A 10,291-nucleotide genomic window follows, 5' to 3' on the forward strand; every position below is an offset into this window, starting at 1 on the left:
CATTGGAAAGTGTCAGTCGTTTCTCCTGTCCTGCGACACCGTGGCACATAGTGTCCCTGGAGTCCACAACTTCTGTGTGTGTAATCACGTGGATTTTTAACCTCTACAGCACCGAGTTGATCCATCGCTTGGCTTCGACAGTTCCTCATGCACATGCTTTCGCGTTGTGCGTGTGGTTTGGCTGGTGTGTTTGTAGCATTTTTTTTTTTTTTTTCTATAAAAGGTTGGCCGTCAATGATCATAATTGTTTCTTGTAGCTAATAATACGCTATGGCAACATTGCTGTAAGCAGTTTATTTTACCATACTGATGGTGCCACAGAAGTCCATTGTTATATCCAATATATTGTTTGAAGCGGTACTGTTATAAGTGGGTTTGACTGTACAGTTATTCTTTTGGAAGGTCTTCCTGCATTCCGTCAGTAGAACATTTCTAGTCTTCAGCTTCAGGATTAAGTGTTCTAAATTATTCTGATAGGTCATGTTAGGTACGGCTCTTGCCGTTATAATTCCGGCCTCTGGCAGTTACAAGCAAGCCTGTATTTATCAATCCATGTGAATATATAGGCACTGCGATCAGTGCATAGGTTGCTTGCATTTTTATCAGACGTTTGTGCACCCATACTTACACATATATCAAGTATCATTGGAAATTCGTGATCATTTTCTTTTTTTCTTATAAGAAGAGTGCTCACAGGGCTAGTAGGTTCGGAGCCCAAGACGTTAAAATGCTGCAGCGGATAGTATTGCTTTCTTCACAGGTCGCATTGTTTCTTCGTTTTCGTTTCTCGCAAACAGCTTGGGAAGAGTTAGTAAAAAGGTGTGTCTAAGAAGAGGAGTGGTTGGGGACGCATTTTTTGCAGGTCGGAGAAAGTGGCCGACCTGCTCGATCTGGACGCCCTGGACTTGCTACGGCCCCTCAAGCCCGAAACCCTGAACAGCACAAGTGGAAGTCAGGCGGTGGAGAACCTGCACAATGCGGGGGACATCAACTCCAACCGCATCGTGCCAACCGGGAACCCGCTGATCGGGTTTGAGGAGGACAACAGGAATAACAGCGCCAAGACCGCCCAGGAGATGCAGTTCACCGGTAAGGGCACGCTTTGCTCTTTTCGTTCCGGCCATTAGTAGTTAAAAGCAAGCCCGCATTTATCGTTACCATTCTTAAAACTGAGTGCGTGCGAAAGCTGCGAGTGGGAATGCACATTGTTTGAATGTGACCAAGCAACCGATAGTATGGGCGTCCATAGACATTGCACATTTCTGAAACGTTGCAGTTCACTTTATTTTGCCTACTTGCATTTTCTTGAAGGTTGTACAGGCAATTTTAGAAGAAACGACAAGCAAAACGAGCGACACGATTATTACGGCAAAACTTCGTTAACCGAAAATCGCATATCGGAAACACTTCATAATATGAGCTTTGTCAAAGTGTTTCATATCTTATTATCAAATTTTATTTGATAATAATAATAATAATAATAATAATAATATGTTCGTTTGCAAAAAGAAAAATTTAAAATGGATAGGGCAGTGGATGTTGCAACTTTTGCAGAAGAAACTTTAAAATATGCAATATATCTGCCTATTGATTAGCACATATTCCTCTAAAATAGAATTAGTGTTTCAGCTTGCACGTGTTTTTTAATATAAAACTATCACTTTGTCCTATAGTCCAGAGTATGGAAGGTAAATTGAACGCCACAATTTTGAGAGTGCTGTAGCACCTCTATCAGCGCCGCAGCAAAACAACGGCTTTGGATCTCCAAACGAGGCGGCCGTGGATATACGTCGCGCTCACACTTTTACGTTTCTTTGAAGTTTTTGCAACTGGGTGCTCGTAAAATCTCGTGTAAGGTTCATTTCAGCCTCGCGGTAAAACTACCTTGCACACCTCACAGCGGCAGGGTCATGCAAAGCGTCCAGAAGTGGAGCAGATGGTTCAGGTAAAGGTGTGCTATCATTCTATGCAAAGCTACTGCTGCTGTGACTTTACAATTTCATATGCTTGTCCAGTAATTTGCCTTCGCGTGATGTCTGTAAAAATCTGTAACTGCCTGTACCTCGTTAGCAGATGCAATGCCGCGACTGCCGTGTAAACACGTCGCATTTGCGCTCATCCCCTGACGTCTCTATTCTTCCTTCAGCAGGGCAGAAGAAGGAATTAGCATTACATCAGCTGAGTTGAAGCTGTACGGTAATGTTGTTCTTTTTTTAAGGACAGTTGCCAGCTTTGCGTTCCGACTCTGTTATGATAAGCAACATCAAATCGTTAAGTGGAATTTTGTGACTGGTTGGTGTTGCTTATCATGACGGAATCGGGTGCCACACTGTCGACAGTTGATTAAAACATGGCATTTTCTCATTGGTCCAGCTTGGCTGATCTAAAGCTACCTACTTCTTTAGCCCTGCCGAAATAAATACGGAAGCATCGGGGAGTGAACGCAAATGTGACATGTTTATTCACTGTTGCTGCATTGCGCCTTTTTGTGAGGGGCAGGGTGTGACAGACTTTTGCAGACACCAGTCGTATATATAACGTGTTACATAGTGTAAGGCTTTTGCTAGTACATGGCATATTATTGGGCATGTACGTCAAATTAGGAAAGTCACGGCAGTAGCATTTTTTCATAAAAAGGTATCGTGGCCTTACCCAAACCTCCTGCTCCACTTCTAAATGCTGCTCTTTCACCTGCCATCGCGAGGTGGGCAGAACCTTGCCGTAAGGCTGGAAGTAACTTCGGAGAATTTTATGAGCACCCGGTAGCAAAAAATTAAAAGCAACGTAAAAGCGCAAGCACTGTGTATACCCGCAGCCACCTCGTTTGGCAGTTCACAGCCGTCGCTTCGCTGCGGCATTTATAGATGGCGCTGCAGTAATTTTCCCTCTGTGCACTGGTCTGTTGTTGGGCATGCCATCATGCAAAACAGCCGGGTAGATGATCTGGAAACCCTACAAATGAAATATATTTCCAGTGTGCAGATAATACAATCATCAGTAATGTCAATACCTTTCTCGAAACAGCTTCTGAGCCTAGCAGAACGAGCCCAAATAATAAACTTAATCACGACTCTATCAGTGTTCTGGGCTGGTTCTTCTACTCTCCTTCTCCCCTTTGAATTTCAGGCAGATAATGAGGCATCATTAATATATCATCAGTAATGTCAATACCTTTCTCGAAACAGCTTCTGAGCCTAGCAGAACGAGCCCAAATAATAAACTTAATCACGACTCTATCAGTGTTCTGGGCTGGTTCTTCTACTCTCCTTCTCCCCTTTGAGTTTCAGGCAGATAATGAGGCATCATTAATATCAACTTTGGAGTGACAACATCAAAGTAACAAGGTTGAGACACACTTTGACTTGTGTATTGGAATCTCGATTGAATGACATTTGCAGTTGCCAACAACACCTGTGGTTATTTTTCACATCTGATTTAACTTTGTCGAAGTTGCTGTGCAAACCAACAGGAAAACAAGCAGAATGAAGAAACTAGTGTAGAGCCATGTTAGAGGAATGTTAATTCTGTCTACTTGGCAGCTGATATTTATTCAAACTCTTGATGGTATTGTTGATGACATTGAAGAAACAGCGGGCTCAATGAATGCTGGCGTCAAGTTCATAGTGGTGTGATTTAACTTTAAAGGATTTGCCAACAAACATTTGACATTAGTGCAGTTTTGCTTGTGAAAACAGCCTGTGTCAGTGATGTTCGTATTTCATTTTTGCCATTTCTGACTGATTTCCTTCAGCCATAAATAAAGGTCCAGTAAGGAGGAGAAATGAGGTGGGGAAATTTTCCGGATTTTCATGAGAAACATGTCAGAATTGCACGCAGAAAAAAAGGAAAACAATTCAGCCTCTTCCGCTTATTTGCTAATTCTGCTGGGTCCCCTTATATCCATATTGTGGCTTCAATTAGATTCACGGTCTCATTTGAGCTCTATTAGCTTTCTATCATCTTTAGGGCAAGGCAATCAGTTAATGTAACCCCCTTTCTCCTCTGTTCTGCAGATTTGCTCTCGTAAATGGACCAGGGCTGCATCGTCGACCTGTCTTGAGTGACCAGCCTGCCCCTCCTAGCAACAAGCTTCCAGCGTTGTCAAGGGCCTCTCTGTGAGAACTAGCTCATGGGCGAAACCTCTCGTTTCTCGTCGCCCTTCTTGGTTGCTTTTTTTTTTTTAAATGCCTAGGAGCTTCAGCAGTTGGTCGTGCTAAAGTACTGATGAGCATTGTTGTTGAGTCTCTCGGAGAAAGAGTTACCGGCTTCTGTAGCTGACCTTGCAGGCTTTCTCCTGCAAAATCTGGTGTCTTAAAAGCCTAGCCTTGCCAGAACCAACTGCAAAGGAAAAAAAAAACTATGAATGGCTTTTATTGTTGGCACATGATAACGTCAAATAGCCTGATGTGGTTTTTTTTTTGCGTTGTTTTTATAACACTGGATTGCTGCCTCTGGGATTCTATAGGTTTTGAAATTATTTATGTGTTTGTGTGGTGTGCATCACGAGTGATGCAACAGCAAGAGGAGTGGGACAGGAAGGCTTGTCTTGTTGACGCGTTGAATTGAAGGAGGCCGTTTGTTTTGTTTTTCTTCCTTTCTTGAGATGCGGGTGTCGTGCTGTGCAAACCCCCGGAAAGCGTCGAGCAGACTGATGATGCCGTGGATTTTTAGGATATTCTAAGATAACCAAGTTACTAATTGTGCGTGTGCAATGTGGTTTCTTGGCTATGCGGGATAAATAACATCATGTTCCAACTACTATGGCATGTTTATTAGGTCCAGCTGTTGCAGCTCTTTTACTGAATCTTGGAGGAGAAAATAAACACTGTTGGGACATATTCCTGTTGGTTCAGGCAGACTTATCAGACCAAATGCATTTTACGAGGTTATTCTCCCTGCTGCATTTTTTTTTTTCCCCTCCACCCTTCTGAGTAGCCTCTTCTGAATTCACACCAGTGCTCTTTAACAAGATCAAGGGCAACTCCGGCCCAGGGGATTCTCAGCATGTTGAAATGCCGGCACACACACATTTGGCATTTCGTGCGATAGTCAACAAGATCTTCAAGCTCCTACTACTACTTGTAACAAGGGCCACTTTTAGCTTTGTTGTTGTGCTTGCAGAAGGAAGCCTTGTGGTCTCAAGCATGTCTGTAAATAAAAGCAGCGAGTCTGTTGTGTCTTGTTTCTTTTTCTTTCTCTCTCTCCTCCTGGCTGCTGATTGCGAAATACCAGTCACCTATGCTGTGCCTTTATTTCCCCTTTATTGTTTATTTTTTAGCGCAACAATTGGAATATACTCTCCTTTTTTTTTTTTTTTTACTTATTCTGTAAAAATGTAGGTAGCCAATTTGCCCTTTGTTTTTCCTTGTCTACCATGCCTAACTTCTGTGCACTGTATAGTTAAATAAAATGATGAACTAACAATGGTCATTTTATTTGTTTGTGATTTCTTTATATGTAGTGTGGTATCCCTCAGCATCCACATTCAGGAATTGCTTTGGGGAGGTGAAAAAAAAAATGTGCTAGTACATGAAGATCTCTTAGACACACATGTTCATAAAGCAGGGAGGGGGTTGCTCACCGACACCGCAGCGGCAGACCCAAGGGCGAAAAGTAGGCTTGGCTTCCCACAGATTCACATGGAAGTACACATGTTCTAAGTATTTTTCTTATGCAGGAGCGGGAAAGCTGTGTCAACTGCACCATTTTAATACAAATGAGATTTTTCTCCACCATGCCGTGCCAAAAGCATTACATTGATTGAAATTGCAATTAACTGCACCATGAGGCCGACTTATCTTGAGAATAGTTTTGAGAATATTCGAAATTTTGAATAGTTTTCGCACTGCAGTTTAATTATTGAAGGTGTTCATTGGTATCTATGGAATATTCGGAAATCTCAATTCCTTGTTCCTTTGAACTCTGGGCCAGCCGTCTCTGCTTATCAGTTGTGCTCTCTAGCCTCGGCATCTCACATTTGTGACATAAGTTCATCATTTGCAGAAGGACTTCCATCACGGTAAAATAAAGTACACGCACTGTAATACTAAGGCTTCCATAAGAAGCAATTTGCTCACGGCCATTGAGACGTCTTCAGCCTATTTTGCGGATTGTATCATGAGGCTTGGTACCATGTATGCTTGCCATAGCGTCGTACAAATGGCAGTGAACAGTTCGGCTAAGAAAGTAAACAGGTAGTGCGATCACATCGATCATTACCGTACCAGGTGCAACAGCCCCACCGCAGTGGTGCAGTAGTTGGGGCGCTCGACATCTGTGCCCAAGGATGGGTCAAATCCCGGCTTTGCAGCCGCTTTTCGATGGAGGCGAAAAGCAAAGGCGCCCGTGGGTTGTGCGATGTCGGTGCACGTTGAAGAACCCCAGGTGGTTGAAATTTCTGGAACCCCCTACCACGACGTTCATAGTCGAGTAGCTTTTGGACGTTAAATCCAAGAGCCAAACCGAGCAAGTAATGACATGCAGGGAAGTGACTCTTGCAAATATAGCAGAATGGACAACGATGTGGCAAGCAGGTCATTCAGCACTCGTCACCAAAACTGCTTCATACCTCTGCATTTACAACACTTAACCCCCAATCGTTTAAGGGATGCATTATTTTAAGACCATGAATATACGTACGCAAGAACAATTCGCGTCTGACATCTGTAAAGCATATTTATCAGTAAATATGTGCGGTGCGTTTCCAGACGAACTCGGAGGCGTGTAGCCCACGCGGCATTTTTTTTTCTTCTTCTTTTTGATGAACGTCATGTACCATGCACACCCCAACATCATAATTCATGGCGGAAGTAAAAAAAAAAAAACATTCCAAGTGCGGGCGACGCGCATGAGCCGCGTAAGGCAGTAATTACTGATGCCGACGAGGCAGGGTTCATTTTGTAAATTGAGATTAATAAAACGCAAAATAGCGGGCGTTTCTCCGTTCTGAAAACATCGTGGCTAGGTAGAGGCGATAAGTATTGCAATGAATACATATGTAGTTGCGTCGCGATGCATAAATGTGGTGAGCAAGTCGTAAAAACATTTGACAGGCTTTATATTCCGACGTCCGTGCAAGCACTGCATGGTCTGCGCCGTACGGAAAGAAAAAAACAAAAGACGAGAAACCCGCACAGAAAGCGCAGAACGATATATAAGAACCATAGCGATACCACAGGGAAAAATAAAAAAAAAAATTAGTTAACTAATATATATGCCCGTTGATCGCCTTGCGCGCACCCGCCTGACTCAAAACAATTCTATGCCGGACTTGTATGCCTGGACGGTCTCTGCAGTGAGGCGACTCGGACAAAAAAATAAATACACTACAATGTTTGCCATGCCCGATGGTGGCATGGCCCACGTCAGTCTGGAGGACTTCCTAATGTGTCCGGCTGCACACCGGCGTCAATGTACAGCTTTCAATTGTAGCGCTGTTCATCCGATTTCGACAAGCTTTTCACATAGTCCTACATTGCTGCAGCGCACACTACATTCCCTTGCAAGTAATGCAAGTCTGACTGTCTATGGGACTGTTTGCAGCACGACAAACTGACCGCGCACAGTTGCAGACGAACATGCAACACCGCTAGCAGACTCTCCGGAGCTGGAGGCGGCCGCGCCGTCGTCTGCTGCAGTGCGCGATTCTCGTTCTGTCCATATTGTCGTATGGCGTTTGACAAATGCTCTTTAAATTTAATTCTAAGATTTATCACTTGAGCGACAGTAGTAAGCTAATTTACACCATGTGGCAGCATATCAGGCTGTAAAGAAAAAACTGCCCTATTCGCTATATACGCCCAGCCTGCAGTGAGCCTTTTGGCGGTGTCCGGAGTCACAACACAGGTTATTTGGGGAGTTTTAAAAGTAGACTGCCTCTGAAATGACGCAGCATACTTTGCCACACACTTCTTCAAAGCACTGGCCAACATTTATGACCATCCACCACTTCTGGTGCCCTGCGAAACAAGAAAAACGTTGCGGTAAGTTCTGTTTACGTGTGTTTCTACGGGTTGCCCTCCCAACTTGCACCCCCATACGTTTCGCGGGGTTTTACAACTACTTCGCCTCGGTAATGAGATTCCATACTTTAGCGATCTGTTCTAGGATGTTCATGGTTACTCTGTGCCGAATAACGACGTCATAGGTGCCCGGTGAAATGACAAAACTGCTTTGAAATATTTCGGTTTCATGTATTCCTATGGGCGCTAACCCTATTTTTCACCCCCAGTCGGCTGCGACACCGCGAGCGTCCCCTTTGTTTGTAGACACGGTGTTGGTCTATACAGCGTTATTGCGGACGCAATCTACGTTTAAAACTCTCCGAATAATCTATGTTGTGAATCTGGACTCTCCCAAAAGACTCGCTGCAAGCTGCAGCTGGTGCAGCTAATCGCGAAGTTTTGTTTAGTCTGATATGCTGCCGCATGGGATAAATTAGCGTGATAATGCTGTCGCTCAAGTGACACATCCTAGACAGAATTACACTTGAAAAGCCGTTGTCAAACGCAGTACGACAACATATCGACCGAACGGAAATCGCGCACTGCAGCAGACGACGGCGCAGCTGGCGATAACCACCGCGGCCGCCTCCAGCTCCGGAGCGTCTGCTAGCGACGGCGTTGGTGGTGCACTGTCGTCTGCAACTGTGCGCGGTCAGTTTATCGAGCTCTGAACAGTCCCGAAAATCATGAGACTTTCAGTACTTGGAAGGGAATTTAGCGTGCGCTGCTGCAATGTCGGACTGCTTGAAAGGCTTGCCGGAATCGGATAAGCAGCGCTACAATGAAAAGCTGTACATTGACGGCGTTGTGCACCTGGACTTATTTGCTACGCCCGGAACACATTGGGAAGTCCTCCGGACTGACGCTGGCGCTCTACCACCATTGGGTATGGCAAACATTGTTGTGTATTTGATTTCTTCTTCGAGTCGCTTCACTGCAGAGGTCATTCAAGCATACAAGTCATTGGAGGCATATAATTATTTTGAATCATGTGGGGGCGCACAAGCTTCATCAGCTGGCATGCATGCTTTTCGCTATATTGTGAAAAAATATTGCTTCACTGCAGTCTTTGTTTGGGACTGGGAAACGTGTTGCACAGTTGCAGCCTTCGTCGCATGTATGAGTGCTGCGAGTGTTTTTGCGGTTTATAACTTTCAGAAGTCGCGGGTCCGTTTTCGGCTTGAGTGCAGACAGGAGTGATTTGTACAGTGCACGTGTCTACGAAGATATTTGCGCTTATGGCGATCGATCAACATGCACCGGGCTCTCAAAATGTTTGCTTACGACTTGCTCACCACATGCATTTATCGCAACGCAACTACATGCGCATTAACTTCAATGCTTATCCACGATCGATATTTTCAGAACGCAATGACGTCATGCCCGTTATTTTGCGTTTTGTTCCTCTCAGTTTACAAAATGAATCATGTTTAGACGGCACAATTACTTCCTTACTCGGCTCATGCACGTCGCTAGCACTTGGAAAGTTTTTCTTTTTTTTTTTTTCTGTCATGCAACATGCCGGCGTGTGGTACATGATTTTCACACACACACAAAAAAAAAGTATGCAGGAGGCGACTCGCCTTCTGCATACTGTGTCACACACTTCTACAAATTCTTCAAAACTCTGGCCAACGTTTAACGACCGGCCACCACTTCGGGGGCTGTGCGAAACGAGAAAAATGTGGTAAGTTGTGCTTACATGAGTTTCTAAAGGTCGCCCTCCCAACTCGCACCCCCATACGTTTCGCGGTGTTTTAAAATTACTTTGCCTCGGTTATGAGGTTTCATACTTTAACGATCTGTTCTAGGATGTTCATGGTTGCTTTGTATCTAATAACGACATCATAAATGCCCTGTGAAATTAAAAAACTGCTTTGAAGTCACTCGGTTCCATGTATTCCTATGGGCGCTAATCCTACTTTTCACTCCCGGTCGGCCCAGCCTAGCGACAGAAGCGCCACCGCATCGTGCTTACGTCACATATCGGTGTTGGTCCATATGCATGAATCACCTTGTGACGCCGTGATCTGTCGTGACGTTGCATAGCGCGCCCCTTGTCGAACACACCCAGCATTTCATTGAAGGCATCAAAGTTCACCGGCATTCTATAATTCGTTTACAGGAAAGGAAAGGTGCAGTATGTGTCACTCGTGGAATTCCGCTATCATCCTCACGGTAGACAAGAATTATGAAGAGCGTTTCATATAATGTGGCATGGCCCGAATGTTGTTGTTGTTGTGGCTGTAGGAAGAAGGAAAAAAAAAAATGCACGGGCCTGCTACTGG

General features: G+C 44.4%; 1 protein-coding gene across 14 annotated transcripts in view; it reads left to right on the plus strand.

The window, feature by feature from the left end:
• The window catches only part of LOC146208399 (uncharacterized), a 104,775-nt gene extending 99,345 nt beyond the window's left edge, over positions 1 to 5,430 (plus strand). For all 14 annotated transcript variants that reach the window (XM_084593192.1, XM_084593207.1, XM_084593224.1 and 11 more), the window contains 2 exons: positions 863 to 1,089; positions 4,014 to 5,430. In XM_084593192.1, the coding sequence (XP_084449318.1) occupies positions 863 to 1,089; positions 4,014 to 4,027 (241 nt within the window). In that variant the 3' untranslated portion in view covers positions 4,028 to 5,430. The remainder of the gene's footprint in view (positions 1 to 862; positions 1,090 to 4,013) is intronic.
• The last annotated feature ends 4,861 nt before the right edge of the window (positions 5,431 to 10,291 follow it).

This window comes from Amblyomma maculatum, chromosome 1 (genome assembly GCF_055883805.1).
Source record: "Amblyomma maculatum isolate TAMU_Amacu chromosome 1, ASM5588380v1, whole genome shotgun sequence".
NCBI lineage: Eukaryota > Metazoa > Arthropoda > Arachnida > Ixodida > Ixodidae > Amblyomma > Amblyomma maculatum.